This window comes from Phalacrocorax aristotelis, chromosome 4, assembly GCF_949628215.1.
Source record: "Phalacrocorax aristotelis chromosome 4, bGulAri2.1, whole genome shotgun sequence".
Lineage (NCBI taxonomy): Eukaryota > Metazoa > Chordata > Aves > Suliformes > Phalacrocoracidae > Phalacrocorax > Phalacrocorax aristotelis.
The window spans coordinates 22,409,110-22,426,923 of record NC_134279.1 but is presented as its reverse complement, the minus strand read 5'-3'; the positions used below and the strand labels follow the sequence as shown (position 1 = coordinate 22,426,923).

The 17,814-nt window shown below is 43.0% G+C and overlaps 1 protein-coding gene across 8 annotated transcripts in view; it reads right to left on the bottom strand.

The window, feature by feature from the left end:
- The window catches only part of ADGRL3 (adhesion G protein-coupled receptor L3), a 520,031-nt gene that overhangs the window by 272,501 nt on the left and 229,716 nt on the right, over positions 1 to 17,814 (bottom strand). For all 8 annotated transcript variants that reach the window (XM_075090573.1, XM_075090572.1, XM_075090568.1 and 5 more), the window contains one exon: positions 10,924 to 11,137. In XM_075090573.1, coding sequence (XP_074946674.1) covers positions 10,924 to 11,137 — 214 coding nt within the window. The remainder of the gene's footprint in view (positions 1 to 10,923; positions 11,138 to 17,814) is intronic.

Sequence of the window (17,814 nt, the reverse complement as noted above, 5' to 3'; positions counted from 1 at the left end):
AATCTGTTCCAAGTGACCAAGAGAGCTAATAATTTATCAGGAACAGAACAGACCTTTTGGGGAAGGACGTAATTATATTTGCGTGGTTTGTAATACTCTTGAGTCAAATGGGACATTCTGTGTAAATCAAAGCCACTTGGGGAAAGAAAGTGAGGAAGCAGGCTTTCCAAAGAGAAATGGCCCCAAACTCTCAAATTTATCACAAACAATTTTTTTTCTCCTTCCTCTGTCCTTTAGGTTTTGCTTAAAATAAAGAAAACCTTCAGCATTTGAGTAGGCTTCACTATGGCAGGGAAGGGGGGGAGTGAAAATAATAATAGAAAAATAACATCTTCTTGCTTTTATATAGGTAGATGATGCAGCCTGAACTGGAACGGTGTGTACGGTACAGCTCATCTTGTCTCAAACGTGGCAATGCAGAATTAAGGGCACTCACGGAAAAACAACAAGAACCTTCACAGACTCATAATAAAAACCCAAAACAACTCCCATAAGAAGAAATATTTGAAAGATCATAGCTTTCTCCCTTGGAAAGCAGATAAATTAGAAGCAATATGACAAATGCATACAAGATAATGAATGGAAATTGAAAAGGTAGCTTGGAAGCTTCTGTCTTCACAGTCTGAGGAGGGATGGCAATGAAATTAAAACCTGACAAAAAGCAATCATTTTTCACACAATAAGCTATTATCTGTGTGGACTTAGAGCTCCTGGAAGTCATCATGACCAGGGACTTGATGAGATTCAGGAAGGTTTTGGCCATTTATATGGACAGCAAGAATATGCAGCAATTGTAGTTAATGTTAACAAAGAAAATCTAGAAAGAATATTAAAAATGTTGGGCATTGGGGTGAAAGCCCATCTCTATGAGGGATCAGGACCAAAAAAAGGCAAAGGGGTGGCAGAGACAGTCCCTGTCCACAAAGGGATGCTGCCTCCTGCCCCAAGGCAGGTAGGACAGGGCATGGGGGCAGACCAGTGACTGTGTGGGGAAACACTGTTCCCACTCTGGCATCTTTTCTTCTGCCCAGTTCCAAATCCTCCCGTCTTCCCTTGCATTAGTTTTATAGTTTTCTGTGGTTCTGTTGCCCATAACTCCGTCTCCTATTCCTCACAGCAACTCTGCAATAAAGTTTTTTCCTTCTTTGTCACCAATCCTACTCTGGGTAAAAGCATGTAATATACTGCCTACTACGAACTGCAACTCCCGGTAACGGACTGAATGCTGAGGCCATAATTCAGTCCGGAGGCTCTGTTGCTGCCCATAAACTACTCACTGTCTCCCAGTTTACGATGTCAGCAGGACCCAGCTGAATTAAGGCTTCTACTGTATATAACGGACACCAATGTATTATCTTATGCATAATGCATAGAAGATGGCTCTAATCATAAATCCCATATCCTGCCCTTCCTTTACATCACAGATATGACCCAGCATCTCTTATGCACTCCGCTTACTGATACATAAAATCCTTCTCCTGAATCATAATGGCAGCAAAACCTTTTCTTGGGTCGCTGCTTCTGATAAAAGCCATTCGTTCCCTCTTTTCTCCAAAGAGGTTGAAATAAACTTCAGTTCATCCCACTAACAAAACTCACACTTAAATTTAAGGACCATGTTGAACTGATGATCCAGGAACACTGACTGCATCAGTCCATATTTTTGACACTGGCGAAGGAATGATTTATGCCTAACACCCATCTTTTTCCTGTTTGCATCTGGTATCAGCAGAGCAATCACACAAAATGCAAAGCTAGGCTGTGGATGCCAAATTGCAAGCGTGCAAAGGTGAGTGAGGTCTGCAGAGAGTATTTCCAGCCCTGCAGAGGAGTACAGAAATCCCAGGCATACACACAGAGAGGGTGTGTTATAAGCCAGTGCTGGTTTTACACATCTTGGAACGGAGTATGAAGTTCAAGCTCCAAAGACTCCACAAACGATGCAGTCAAAAATGTGCTGAATGAAAGCTTTGAAATATCCTGGGGAATAGACAATCCCCTGTGTATAAACCCGGTTTTGACCTCAGGCATAGACTAACTGAGCTCTTTTGTACAAGAAGAAAGAAAAAAGCAAAAGAAACTGATATAGATGCATTACTTCAAAGTCATCTTACCTCACAGCCCTTTAGCCATTATTTCTAGCTAGAAGACTCACCAGAGAAGGAGCATGCATGTATCTTTCTACTCAAACTAAATTATTTCTTTGTTATCTTAAGATAGTATAAGTCCATTTAGCCTGAATAAACCTTATACAATATCTTGCAATGCAAATGCAATAAATCAATTTAAGCCTCATGACAAAAAGACTAAATATCTGACAGCCAAGCCCTGTAAGGCTGTCATATTCAGGCAGACTGAAGATCACAGAATCCCAGGTTGGAAGGGACCTCAGGGATCATCTAGTCCAACCTTTCTAGGAAAAGCACAGTCTAGACAAGATGGCCCAGCACCCTGTCCAGACGACTCTTGAAAGTGTCCAATGTGGCCGAGTCAACCACTTCCCTGGGGAGATTATTCCAATGGGTGGCTGTCCTCACTGTGAAAAGTTTCCCTCTCGTGTCCAATTGGAATCTCTCCAAGAGCAATTTGTGGCCATTCCCCCTCGTCCTCTCCATGTGACTTCTTGTAAAAAGGGAGTCTCCATCCTCTTTGTAGCTACCCCTTAAGTACTGGTACGTGGTGATGAGATCCCCTCTGAGCCTCCTTTTCTCAAGGCTGAACAAACCCAGCTCTCCCAGCCTATCCTCGTATGGCAGCTTCCCAGTCCTTTGATCATCTTGGTGCCCCTTCTCTGGACCCCTCCCAGCCTGTCCACATCCTTTTTGTACAGCGGGGACCAGAACTGTACACAGTACTCCAGGTGTGCCCTGACAAGCGCTGAGTAGAGGGGGATAATGACTTCTTTATCTCTGCTGGTGATGCCCTTTTTGATGCAACCCAGCATCCTGTTGGCCTTCTTGGCCGCCGCAGCACACTGTTGGTTCATGTTGAGCTTCCTGTCCACCAGGACCCCCAGGTCCCTTTCCACAGAGCTGCTCTCCAGCCAGGTGGATCCCAGTCTGTGCTGCACTCCTGGATTATGTTTTCCCAGGTGCATGACCTTACACTTTTCCTTGTTGAACTTCATAAGGTTCTTGCTGGCCCACTCTTCCAGCCTATCCAGATCTCCCTGCAGAGCAGCTCTCCCTTCTGGAGTGTCTACTTCCCCACTCAATTTGGTGTCATCTGCAAACTTCATCAGGCTACACTTGATGCCGTTGTTCAGATCACTTATGAATATGTTGAATAACATTGGGCCCAATATCGATCCCTGGGGGACTCCACTAGTGACAGGTTGACAGTTGGAGAAGGAGCTATTTACCACCCCCCTGTGGGTGCGGCCTGTCAGCCAGTTCCCCACCCACTGCACAGACCACTTGTCTAGGCCATAACACAATAATTTCTCCAGGAGGAGACTATGGGGGACTGTATCAAAAGCCTTGGAGAAGTCCAGGTAGACAATATCCACTGCCTGTCCCATGTCAACCGGGCAAGTCACTTTGTTGTAGGAAGATGAAAGAAGACTGAGTAGAAACATCTTTGATGTTCATCTTTTCAGCGATTTAGGCAATGTGTGGGAGGTGCCATAGGCAGCACTCAGATGCCCAGCTTTAAACTTTGTTCTTCCGGCACCTTGGATAATGCTTTTTATTGCTTCAGCCAAAGCAGAGAACAGTACCCAATGGCCTAGAGCTGCATCTTCCCTGATCACCCTCCTTGCGGTTACTGGATGGCTTTCTATGTGCTTTCACCCACCTCCTGCAAAGTGGTTATAAATGTAGCACGTTTCAAACGGTGGATGCCACTGTCAGCAACATCTCTGTCTTTACTCAGTGCTTCCTCTCCATGTACAAATTAGTAGCCCCTGTTCTCAACAAGCCCCAAACGTTCAGAAAAAAACAGATGACAGGAGCATGTTTCATGTAGGTCTTCTCCCACTGGCAAAAGCTGCATGCGGCAGACTGCCAAGGGCTGGCCAGTCCCTTCTCTCTGACAGGCTGGCGCCAGCCACTTTCACGCTAGTAAACTAATGGATGGAGCAATAAACCTGGATTTTCCCTGCGTGGTTTTCAGCACATCATATGTTCAGCGCGTCCGAGGCCACTTCAAGACATGATTTATCCCAGAGATTACCCCATGTCTTCTCTTTGTCAGTTAAGGCCAGTGAGGGGGGGGGAAAACCGAAACAAAGCAAAGTAGCTCACAAACTGAAACAGTCTTAGAAAACAGCAACAACTAATTCCTCCAGCTTCCTCCAGCCCGCGCACTTCAAGGAGGCCTTTTTCTTTGGCCACGGAGGCCACTGGGTGTGGCACATTGCTTTCTCAACTTAAGCGTGGATTTTTTCAAATGATAGCACGTTGGAGTCACATGCCAACAGCAACCTAAAACCAGCAGCACAGCACAATGCAACTGTCTATTTATTTATTTATTTGAAGTGGGGTGTTTTATAGCTGGCCATGGCTACCAATTGGTACCCAGGGAAGCCTAAAGCATTATTTTTGATCTACAAAGCCTTCTGCAGTTTGGAACCTAATTACCTTCAGAAACTACTGCCTCCTCCTCATCTGTTACCATGGCAGCTGCAATCAGCTGAGATGCTTGGGCTGACAAGCCCTGATTTACTAGAGTACTAGGGCAATTCCAGGGGGCTGTCGCTTTCAGAATTTACTCCTCTGCTTGGGTCTGACAGCATTTTCAGGAAAGGAAGCAGTAGGATAAATTAAGACTGTACAGGCTGGGAAGTAGCGACATTTTTAGAGAGATTCAAAAGCTCAGTGCACACTGCTCCACTAGCACTTCTGTGTTTTTTTTAAATTATTATTTTTTATTTTTTTCTTTCTTAGTAATAGTAATAGTAATAGTAAATGTGCCTTTGTCACAGGGTCAAGGTCCAGATGAGATTAGTAGACTTTGCCTCATTTTAAAATATCCTTTCTCATGGAGGGAAGATAGGTTGTTTAACCAAGTGGTGAGGCTTGTTTTCCAGCCTTTAAAATTGGAATCCAGGGAACAACACTATTCATTTCTACTGGTTACAGCAACTACTGTTTAACTGAAACATCAGTATTTTTCCATATTGGTGGTTTTCATGTGATGATCTCAAAGCACTAGACTTATGCTTCCCAGAAAGAGAAAAGCCTAGCTTCCCATTGCAACATCTCAGTCCTTCAGAAATGCACTTCCCATGCCATCTGTGTGATAACAAATTTAGAAAAATGAGTATTATCTTGGCAGTCTTTGCAAAATATACTCAGGATGCAAGGGAAGGCAGAAGGGTTCCTATGAAATGGGGCATTCAGTATCTGAGTCACAGGTGATGACAACGTCTAAGCAGGGGGCTGTTTTCTGAGAAATATGCCATTAATTTTGTAGAGCCTGACACAACTGTGCTGCAATTCATCTGCAGTCTGCTTATTCAGTCCTGCTGATGGCCTTGTCATTACAGAGCCTCCAGGTCTGCAGCTCTCCTTGTCCAGAGCATTCTCCCCACGTGCACCAGGACAAGCTACTTAATATAAAACACTCTATGAGAACATCCAAAACTTGGTATCATCAAAACTGGTGGCCACTTTACAAATAATCAACGTGAATTATCCCATTTGTAAAATACAGGTAACCCTGCCTCTTTATTTCCCAACGTAAGAGCAGATCACTGGCATTTGAGAAGTGTCTTGAAAATCACAGGTGCTGACAGCATCGATAACAGCACACCATGAGATGCAATATTATTACAATAATAATGGTGCTCGTTTCAGACTCCTGCATTTTTCAGGTCATCAACCAAAAACATTAACAAAATACAGCCCTTCAGGAGATGAAAAATCTTTGCAGTGTAACGCAAGCTGGTTCATACTATTTTTTTCTTCTCACCCACCTTGTGCAAAGTGCTTGCTGCCATCCTTTTCTGACTACTGGGAGAGTTGTGGGTGCCCCTCCTCACGTAAAAGGATCAGGCCCTCTGATGAAACTATATGGAAATCTGAGAGCCTCGAGCAGCTGACAACAGTCTTATGCTCTTAAATGTACTTTTTTTTCTTTTTTTTTTTAAAACTCTAGGTCTTGACCTACAGGCTTTGTCAATGATGCCAACACTGAAACCACGGGGACAAACCACATAGATTAGACTCAAACGTAAAGGAAACGATCTCAGCTAAGTAACTGCAGCCCAACAGGGCATATAGTACCTCCCAGCTGTGCCTCCTGCATTGCTACTAGAAATTCTCTCTCTGCTCAGCCAGCAGAGAAGACTAGCAGAGCTGCAGCACCCACCTGCCGGGCCCTGACCTACATCGCACCAGGGCGCTTTGCTGGGGGCGGATGGCACCATGACCAGCTGCAGCGGAGCAGAAGGTACACGTCCTGCTGCACTGTGCAGGCTGCACATCCTCTACCAGTGGAGCTGCAGTTTCTCTGTCCTGGGAGCAGCAGGAAGCTCTGGGCAAAAAGTGTCCCACCTGTGGGACACAAAACGAGTCCACTGCTCACTTCAGGGGAGAAGAGGAGAGAGAGCTGAGCAGCTTTCAGCCCTCATCCCCAAGCCAGAAGTGGCAACAGTGGCACACAAGAGCTCTGCAACACTCTACCATGGCAAAAGGCAGGACTTGTGCAAGCTGCCCCCTCTGCAAACTGAGCTCTCCGAGTTATTGAGAGATATGAGAGTTCTCCAGCAAGAGCTTTCCGCATTGTCTACCTTCCAATTTTTGAAATGGCAGAAGGGATTTTGCTTTGGATTTGGGAACAGCTGCTGAGACCTGTGAACATTTCTCCCCTGGCTCCTGTTATGCCTGCTGCTTTTGTCTTATTCCATCCCTCCTTTCCTTCCTCCAGCTTAAGAGTGGCAGACAATGGATGGGGTAGACAAGGATCCCTTTACTCCTGATCTCTGGGAAGCAAAAGGAAAGCTTTGATCTCACCTTTAAGGCAAAAAATACAATTGTTCTGTGTATAGGTATCTACACACCAGCTTTGCTACTTGGACCTCCCCCCGATTTTAACGTTCAACATTAAAGCCTACAGGAAAGGATAACGAGCTTAGTAAAACAGACTGTTTCAAATTACAAAGTTAAAACACAAAGGTGGTATCAACAGTGCACAGTTCTGCAAACATACATGCAAAGCCTAATCCATCCACCTTCTTCCTTCCATTGACATCGACAGAGGCAACTACGTGAACAGGTCTTCATTCCACAAAATGCTTAAACACGTGCCTTAAAAAGATGCAGGCACTGACATATTTGTTTGAATGAAGGAAGAGGCAAAATGTTTAATTCCTTTGCCCACGTTGCAGCCTTAAATTTGTGTGGTGCTTTTATGAGGCAACTAGCTCCAGTAAGTTGCAGTGAAATCACCAGCATGCAAAATGTAATCAGATTTTGTCTTCCTGAGCTGGGTATTTCCTTGGTGGAAAGCATCCACAAGAAATTCAAGAGGGCATGCTGAAAGTTTTTTTTTTTCTTTTTCTTTAGGGTGTTTTTTAATAGACTAAATGGCAGCATTAACACTATAAAACCAAAGGCAACTCTTACAGGAATGGGAGGCTGCTTCTCCCTATGGTTAGAAGAGAACCCCGGCTGTTTGAATGGATGATATGTTAATTTTGTGGTACAGTTGCTCAGGGGAGGACTTAGCAAAGTCTCCTATGGTACAGTGCACACAGTTTACAATGGGCATGGTTAGAATTTGTTTGTTACAGCACTCAAAAAGACATTTCTCCAATGCAAATGTGCTATGAAATACATTTTTCTCTAATCATACCAGAAAAACTTCAGCCCATAAAGCACTCTTTCTGAGCTTTTATGGGCAGCTGCTGCTTGAATGCTTGAAGGAAAAGCTGGCAAGTTAAAAAACAAAATAGGCCACAGATTTAATTCCCTATAAAATAGCTCCCTAACAAGCTGTGTGTACATTCTTTACTTAGAGCAATATTCTGAAGATTTTAGAGATTTTCAGGGCAATGCTTGCAGTAAGGACTCCTTGTGTTCCCTCTGCTCAGGGGGCTCCACAAACACACCATCAGATTTATGGCTTTCCCTTTCAAAATAACCCCATGTACTCGTCTGCAAAATTAATTTAAACAAACATATCGAAGAAAGCAACACACTAGTTCAATTTTTTGTTTGGGGGGGAGGGTGAGCTCAGGGAGCAATTGCTAATATCTACCATAAATCTGCTCAGTCGCAGCCTTGTCTCATGTCCTAAGATCATCTCTGTCTCACACAGAATTTTCTTCCCACTTTTCCCTCTCCCCCTCCCCACGGCCATGCCATAATATGTCTAAGTTGGCTGTACAGCATTGCTGACTAAAACCTGCCAGCAGTTAGACAACTTATTATAAAACTACAAGGGGACTGTGTATTTATGAATGCAATAATTAATCACTGCATAAAAAGCATGCACTGCGCATACAGTTTTTCTTTCTGTACACAGACAGCTTTGATTACCATGCGGTTGCACTGTCACGAGGATCTTTAGTTCCCAGTAGCTGCTTCCCCACCTGTCCTGGTTTCAGCTGAGATACAGTTAATTTTCTTCAAGGTAGCTGAAACCAGGACACCACCCCACAGCATTAGTAAAGACAAGCTCATTGTATTAAAGCCTGCATTCATCTGCAAAACCATCCAAATACTGCTGAATTGATTAATTTTGCAGGTAGAAGCTTTCAGAAGAAAAAGCTATAGTTAGTGCCACAACTACTAGGCTGTCAAGATTTTCCTTTTAAACTACTTTATTCAGAGACTCAGTCATAAGGCGTACTAGGAGCTGTGAACTGGCAGACTGGTTTGCATCTGAAGAACATATTTCATTTTAATGGTTTTATCTTTAAACTGTTTCAACTCTTTGAATTAATGGAGATTAAAAAAAGAAATGAGACTGACTGACATAAAAATGCAAAGTAGAGTATTTTCCCCCCTTTTAACTGCCTTTTAACTAGAACCAGGTAATATTTGTTTCCAAGAAACTCAATAGTACCAAATTAACAACACAATTGCACACTTCTTCATGAAAACTGATCATCAAATGGCTTAAATGGAAGGAGTCACCAGCCTTTCCTGAGGCTCCTCACTGCTGAACTGCATCAGGCAAGGCCCCACAGCTGCTAAGATTCAGTCAGTAGGGATTTGCTTTTCCCTTGCAAGAAATTTCCCCCTCAGTGGCCATCCTCCACAGCATCACTTTCTACCCAAATGGGAAAACAGAGATGCTTTGCCCCAGAGGTGTGCTTCCCTGATAATTCTCTGATAAGCCATCTGAGTCCGCAGTGATGATATCTGGAGCCAAGCAATCAACGTGCATTTTTATCCCAGCACCGTGGGCAGATAATATGATTACGTGCCCTCCCTGACCGAAGGACTAATGTTTATTGCAGAATTGCTACACGTGAGGACTGAGCATAAGATTGCAGAGCTCTCCATTTGGCTTGGAAGCTAGTGCCTGGAGGATGCTACTACGAATATATGAAAATATTAATACTTTGTACTCTGTAATGGCCCACGAAGGGAATGACATGGTTTTACTCTGCCAGTATGCAGAGGATTAAGGGTTTCTGCTTGAAGCCACTAACAACCTGAACAGGAGAATTACAGTAATTTCAATAAAACCATGCCAAATCCAAGGGACCAGCTGATGGCACGTTGCTACCCCTTCCATTTGTTTTGAAAATATAACTGGCACAAACCTACGAACAGGACTTCAATCAGCTACGCAAGGGGGTTCAACTTAAAGAATGGGCTTATAGGAGCCCTATGCAGTGACCAGGACATTTTTCACTAGGCCTTTCAGCATTTTGAGATCTAAATCCCTGATGTGAAGCCATTCTAAAGGGAGCTCAAAACCAGCCATTAGTATGTCAAATATAGAAGAAACTCACGCTTTCTTTTCTGTTGCTCACACAACTCCATTTTTAGTGCAAAGTGTCTCACAGCAAACAATAGCAAGATTCTCCATTAAAACTTTGCACTGCTGTAGCCATTAGGTCACCATGCAAACACAGTTGTCATTACTTCAGTTAGCAACACTTTGCCTATGTCAATACCATTACTAATACCCTGAAATACTAATTTCTATTACTATTTAATTAACAGCCAAATGTACTGAATAATTATTCATGTGTAGTTATTAGGTGAAAATCTGAATGCAATTACACATCAAGAGCTATAGCTTACAAATCCTTCCCACAACACCTCTCGTGCCAGAAAATACCATGAAAAATTCAGCAACAGTTAAAGGCTTCCCATAACCAGGATACCTCTAGGTTGGAATAAACTGTTAGGCCCTGGCTCTGCAATACAGGAGTCTGTCTCCATGGTGTGTATCTCAGTTACCCTTTCCAGACACAGTAGCCACACTTAACAGCAATAGTTATTATACAGAAATTTAGCAAGTCTTCTGCAAAACCAGTGTGAATGCTGGGAATTCGGGTCCTCCCTAAAACTAAGCGTGGCAACACGATGAATGATGGAGACTTGTCTTTATACTTTGAAAAATGTAAATGTTATTCTGAACGAAAATTATTAATTGTTTAGAGAGATTATAGGCCATCTGCTTGAACACAGCACAAAAAATAGTGAATGTAGATTTGAGAAAGACTTCACTTATACGTTCACTATGAGCCTTGATATTTAGGTATTTCAGAGGTAAAATTGGGATGCAGTGAGTATCAAGATGGCTGATTAGTAGTACTTACAGCAAATGTTATTTGTATTGCGTGATGCAAACCCAACTCTGTTAAACCCACAGTTTAACAATGATAGCTGTAATTCTGTGCACATACATACAGACTAAGTACCAGCATTTTCTCATACAAACACACACACAAACTAGTGTGTACATAGCGGATTAAAAACCCAACAGTCAGCAAACAAAGAATATTAAATACTATACCTTTGAGTCATAATCTTATAGGCATCTGGCAGATAACAGCGGATATTCTCCATCTGAGCAGGATCAGAGTCACAGATTTTATCATCAGTCCTCCCGTAGTTGGCACTTTCAATCATGATAACATCTGTTCCCGGGCAGCGAAGCTCTATGGGGTAACTCTCGCAGGACAGCTCCCTTCGGACCACAGCCATGGGGACCGGGGCACGGCTGAAAGCTGCAAGGATTAACACAGAAACACAGCAAACATTTACTTTCCACACTGAGGCTAGGATTAAAAGTGGAATGACGTTTAGCAGCAGGTTTCATCCGTGTGCTGTACTGAGATAGTTTCGGTACCATTGAGATACGGTCTGCAGAAACAGGGTCCAATCCCTGGCTTGCCGGCTGCTCAGAGAAATCAGTTCTCCACTCAGCAACTTGGTTTTCTCATCACAAAAATAAGCTAACAATCCCATTTATACAGGGCTTTAGAAATCCCCTATGGAAAGAGGTGAATAGCAACTATAGCACTGTTATTACTTCTGCATACTAGGTGAAAAGCTAGTTGGCTTTGATATATAAAATTACAGTCCTGTGTTGTACCTGATCAGCCTGGGCAAATTTGCTGACAATGAGCAATCCAAGTACCAGGATCCCACCTGCTCCGCAAGACTGCATCTGTCCTGCTACAGATGTAACAACATCTGGATTGCTCCTGGTCCTTTTCTTGGTCCTGTAGAAAACATGAGCCTAATGGCTTTTGCTGTAGCCTGCAGCATGCCAGGGGACAGCCTGCGGGCTCTGGCAACCATCCCAAAGTTTGGGCCCTGTAGTGATATTTTCCACAGAAAGACCAATATACGGGACACTGGGTGATTAAAGTTCAGTCTCAGCTTTGCATTGGATCTGCCTGGATGTTCAATACTGGCACATACTTGTAAAGTAAATTTAAAAAGTTCTCAGAAGTCTTACCTGTTTTAAAAGAAATCCAGGCTATAGTTTGCAAAAGAAAAAAGAAACACGCTTTGAGATGCCTTGAAAACAAAGCCCTAAAGTATTAGTAGATAAAATTGCATGACAACAAGCAATAGTATTTCCCATCTTCACAGCCTCTTTGATCCAAAGATCTTCAACAGGTTGATAAATGTGAACGTATTAATCCCCCAAATATCTATATGAAATAGCTATGGGTTGTCATTCTCGCCTCAGCCACAGAAGGGTTATGGGCCTTCCAGAAGATTTCATAGGAAATCCATGGTGAAGCTGGGATCTGAATGTTTGTTTTCCAGCTGAGCACACTGGCCGCAAGCTGAAACAAAAGCCAACCCCTTCCTTATTCCACAAGAATGAAAACTCACCCACCAAAAAGGTTTCCAGCTGCAGGGATGATGTGCCCCTCTGGCTCCATCTGGTACTACTTCCAACCACAAAACTCAGCATATAAACTAAGGCTCTATCTATGTGATGGTCACAGAGCAGTCAGGGAAGGTTTAACCCTCTAACAGATCCAGAGCCCATCTGACACCGAGCATCTTTCAATGACTCACTTTGCCCCAGGCCCTATTATAAAAACACCAAAATACCCTCCCCCAAACCAAAAATCCCTTCCAATGTGCTGCTGTCTTGTCCCATAAAACTTCCACATGGTACACACATGCCAAGTTTGCTTATGGAAATAAAAGCATACTGATGTTTCTCAGTGTATCTTTTAATGGTATCAAGGCTGCTCTATCTGTTTGTCTGGCAGGCAGCAGTCCAACACATTACTCTAACTTTCGCAAAGCCTTCTATTATTGTCAGTTGTCACATTTAGATTTGTATTATTGGACAGATAAACATCCCTATTTCTGTAAATTTGCAGGGATTACTCTAATATCAGATCCTTACTGATTGGCCAGAGTGTGGACTAATGGCCAAACTCCCAAGACAGACATGCACTTATTCTTGAATAAGGGCTTCTGCAATTAGCATAGCTTTAGGATTTGGATCATGTAAGATATCCTCCTTCCCCAAGACCGGAGAAACAGTTTTGCCCTGAGCTTGTATTGCACCATAAATCTGTGTAATGCAGTAAATTCTTACTGTGATCAAGTTCTCCTATCACAGACATGTGAGGCAGAAGGTCTTTAGCAGCTTTTGGCAGAACACTGAGGCCAAGGACCCTCTCTGCTCCTGCCATGTGCTTAGAGGACTCCTATTAACTGCCAAGAAAATGGCAAAATTAGGTTTACGGTCAATATGAGCTGTTTGGGTTTGGCCCAGTTCTTGGGCATTTGGATCCTATTCTCTGGGAGGCTACTGTAGGGGACAGGAATGGCAAAGACAGTTGCTAATACTACTTTACTTTTCACGGTTCCCGCTTTAGAAAACAAAACTCAAACCTCTAACCCACATCCTTCACAGAGTATATTTTTGTTGTTAATCCTTATGCTTTTTTTGCAGTAACTATTCTGTATTGTCAAAGAAAGCAGACATTAAACATGTGATGGTTGAGGAAAACGCTACTTTAAATCACTGAAATTAACTGTCTAGGAATTCACTCCTGCAAACCTAGTATATTTCTCAAACAGCAATCCTCTACATATGCAGCTAATCTTAACTCTTGCGTTTTGTTGGAAATAAGACATTAGGAACTGCTACCAGCAATAAGGTTTTATTAAAACAGAAGTTTGTCTTAGGGCAAACATAGCATCCTAATCTCACAGCAACCCTACCAACAATGATGATGCATTACTTCAGGCTTCTGGTGGAGGATTTCACAGTTAATATGAAAATACAGAGTCTCAGTAGAAGCTGTTAAACATGTTTCTGTACCAGGTGTGAGAGCATATTTCCTGTATCTTGCACATCTCTCCTGTACATGAAACTTTACAGCATTGCTCTACTAAAATTGCATGAGTGTCAGTCCCCGGTACACCAAAAAAATACCAAACCAAAACCAAACACCTCTCCCCAAAAATCAGAGCTCATGTTTTATTTCCATTACAGGACCTCTGGCCAGATGCAAACGTTTCTAGATGTGGCTTTCTGTTCACTGAAATTCACTTTTTTGTGTCTCACATAATCACTCGACTGCTTGCCATCAGAAGGGCAGCTTTCACTTACAGACACTTGTGCTGCTTTTGGCTGGGATAGTTAATTTTCATTATAGACAATAGTATGGGGCTATGTTTTGGATTTGTGCTGAAAACAGCGAGCAGGCTGGGGATGCACAAGGAGCTGGGAGGGGACACAACCTGGGCAGCTGACCCCAACTAACCCAAGGGATATTCCACACCATATGGCGTCATGCTCAGCAGATTTATATATAGGGGAAGAAGAAGGAAGGGGGGCACATTTGGAGTGATGGCATTTGTCTTCCCAAGTAACTGTTACGTGTGATGGAGCCCTGCTTTCCTGGAGATGGCTGAGCACCTGCCTGCCCATGGGAAGCAGCGAATGAATTCCTTGTTTTGCTTTGCTTGCCTGTGGGGCTTTTGCTTTACTTATTAAACTGGTTTTATCTCAACCCATGAGTTTCCTCACTTTTACCCTTCTGATTCTCTCCCCCATTCAACTGGGGTGAGTGAGCAAGAGTCTGTGTGGGGCTTAGTTGCTGGCTGGGGTTAAACCATGAGAGCACCTCACTGTGGCATCACGGAGTCAATATTTATTTCCTGGATACACAGCATAAAAGAAATGTGACACCCTGGACAAACTGTAGGGATAGCTGAAGACTGTAATATAATACGATAGGAGAAAGCAATGGCACGTGTTTTCCATCCTGCCATCCTCCACCAAATCAGCTGCTCTGCGTGTCTTTTTTTTCTACCCTGCTTTCTGCAATAAATACTCCAAAGGGGGATTAGAGGTTGGCTGTTTATCTCCTTGTAAGCACATTTCTTGATCTTGCATCCCTATATGATAATCTTACTTAAACATTTTTACTGGTTTTCCTGTGAGAAGCACAGATTTTTTGCTTTTTGCTATGAAATAAGATACGTCAAAGCCCATCTGTGAAATACACAGCACAATTGTATTAATTCATTAATACACTTCTCTCTCCCTTGAGCAGCTCCCTATCTTTGCAGTCTCTCACTGAGCTCCTTATTTAATCTCCTAAATAAGTGACCTAATTGTTGGCGTGAAGTCAAGAGGAGCTGATGGCTGCTCACTACTTTGGAAAACAGGTGTCTTTTTCCAGGATCCTATGTGCAGAGAGCCATCTAAATACAGAAGGCAGAACTTAAAGATTTTGAAAAACACTCTTTTTAACATTTAAACGTGTGCCAACTTCAGTTTGCTAAGTGCAGCCATTTGGTGGAAAATCATCCTCCTGTGCTTCTGCAGGGCAAAGTGAGAGCAGAGGGTGAAACTGCAACAGATAATGACAGGATTTTATCTGGGCGATTTAGAACTTCTTTGTCTCTGCTAATTTCAGGAGGTAAAAAATTAAGTCAGTCATCAAAATCTTGTGCTTTTTCTCCCCCTCGCTTTTGACCTCAGAACATAATTGCCTCTTGTCATGCCTGCAGGGCATGGGCTTGTAGTTATCGCTGTGTGCTTAATCAAATGCTGAAATAGCCTTTAAATTACGTGTCTTCTTGGCTGCTAGAGACTTGTTGAGCTGTTACATTTAGAGGCATGATGCTAGTAGATGTACTTTTAAAAGAAAAGTGTGGGACGATGCTTTTAATTAGGTTTTATATGCAATTTTCCCAGCAAAATGATCTTCTGGCTCAGAATTTTCAGAGTGAAATTTCAGTGCATATTTAAGGGCAATGAAACAAAAGCTGGAAATGTATAGATAATTATTTTCACAAGTTCTGCACATGATTTGGTCTGCCCAGCTAAATACCTGACTTACTGTTCCCAAAGGCAAACACAACATGCTGGGGGAAGAGGTTTCCTACTAATTTGAAGGAATACTTTTGTGTCTGCAATTTTGCAGTACTTAATATTCCCACCGCTCACCTTGACTCTGTGGGGGGAAAAAAGAATCAGAAAGTAATAACAAAAAAATCCCTCTCCTCCCCTTAGTTCTGAAGCGAACTCAGGTATGGGTATGAGCTGAACCCCCTTTATGGAGTCAATAGGCCTTATACGACTCTGTCACTCCCTGAAGAGAGGCACATGCTTCAGTGCTTTTCTAAATCAGGGCCCTACTTTTCCCTATGAAGTCTCATTAGTGCACTCATTTGCAGCATGCAAACAGCTCAGTGCTTCTTTTGTGTCTCCCTTTTCCTTAATCTAAAATATACCTGGTCTCTGATCTCAACAACAATATTAGTAGCAAACAGAAACTCATGTTAAAGGTAGTGACAACAAACATTCCTCCAATGTACAGTACTCCCACTCCCCAGTATTTTCATTGCTCACATCTATCAATCTAGTTCTGACAAGATTAAAAAAACAGGTTGGTCCAAAGTCTGAAAACTTGTGACGGGTATACAAATACGGAAACACTATTCCCTCTCCCCCACTTTCTCCACATACGCTGACAACAAATTAAATAGCAAAGAGCTCTGCATCTTTTCTAGCGGGACAGGGAAAAGCCTTTCTTCTACTCTCAGCCTGCAGAGGGGTTAAAGGTGCATCCTACAGACGAAGACTGGTGCCAAGACATTGCAGCAAGCTCTTGCAACGTCCATATTGAGCTCCCTGGGGAGGAAGTGAAGACTGAAGGCAGCCAGTGTGGCCAAATGGCTGGAGCCATCAGCAGCGCAAGGCTGGAGCCGGACAGTGCTAGTTTCCACTCTCCCCTCTGTGCCTCAGTTGATTGCTGTCTCATCTATAAAAATAGGAAAAATCATCTGATCTCCTCCATTAGGCACTCAAAAATCTGCTAGGGAAAGGAAGAAGAGAACTAGATATAATCCTCAAAGTGAAGAATGTGGCTTCAGCCTGGGTTTCCCCATGTGAATCAAATATCCACATTCCTCCAGGCTATCTTGGGCTTTCTTATTTTATAGAAGATATCAAAACAATTTGTGAGTTTCCTTTGGGTACCTTCACCAGAAGCAAGGATCCCCTTTACCCAGCAAACAGACTTCACAAACTGCAAAAGCATCCTCTCATATGGTGGGATAGAGCATACAAAAAAAGACAGAGAAACACAGTGCTATGCAACACCCCATCCAAGGCAACCAAAGAAAAGTTTAAAAAACCTCATGCTTTTCCCGTGGAGGCTGAGGTCAACTATCCTATGGTTCCATAAATTACTTAATCTACCTCCATTATAACACTCAAGTGACACTTGCTAGGGATTTGCTCCCAGGTTATGTCAGTGAACATGCAATAGATGTTCAGCAGCATATTTATATCTTACACCCTCCACCACAATGAAGAGGAGACACAGGAGAAGGATGTAGTAAACACAGAGGAGGTTTCTATAGAGGCTGTCAAGCCCACACACAGACAGTGCATTTTCCAAGATGGCACAGCCAAGGGTGCAAACAGGAGCACAGTGAAAAGATTAGCCGAGTCCCAAATGGCACACCTCTGAAGCAAGCCTCTGCTCCCAGGCGCAAGCCTCTTGGAAAGTTACTTTTATTTCCATGGCAGATCTCCTTCTTCCATATTTCTAGACACCCTAGAGATCAGATCTCAAAAGGGTGATGCAGAAACAACTGGCCTTCTCCATCACCTGTTGGATGCCCAGAAAGCCCAGGGACAGCAGCCAGAGGATTAAGCACCAGACAGCTACATCCTGGAGCACTTCTGCTGCTCACACTTCATATCACTGATATTCCTCATCTCCTTGCCACGGTCAGCTGGTAAATACCTTTCTTCTCTCCCCTCACTCTCTCAAACCCTAGCTCAAAGTATGGAGAAGGTTTTCTCATTAGTAAAGTGTTAGATTCTTTTAGACTCTCTAAGATTTAGAGTAGTTCTTCCCATAGGGGAAAAGAGAAAATGAATTCACAGATAATG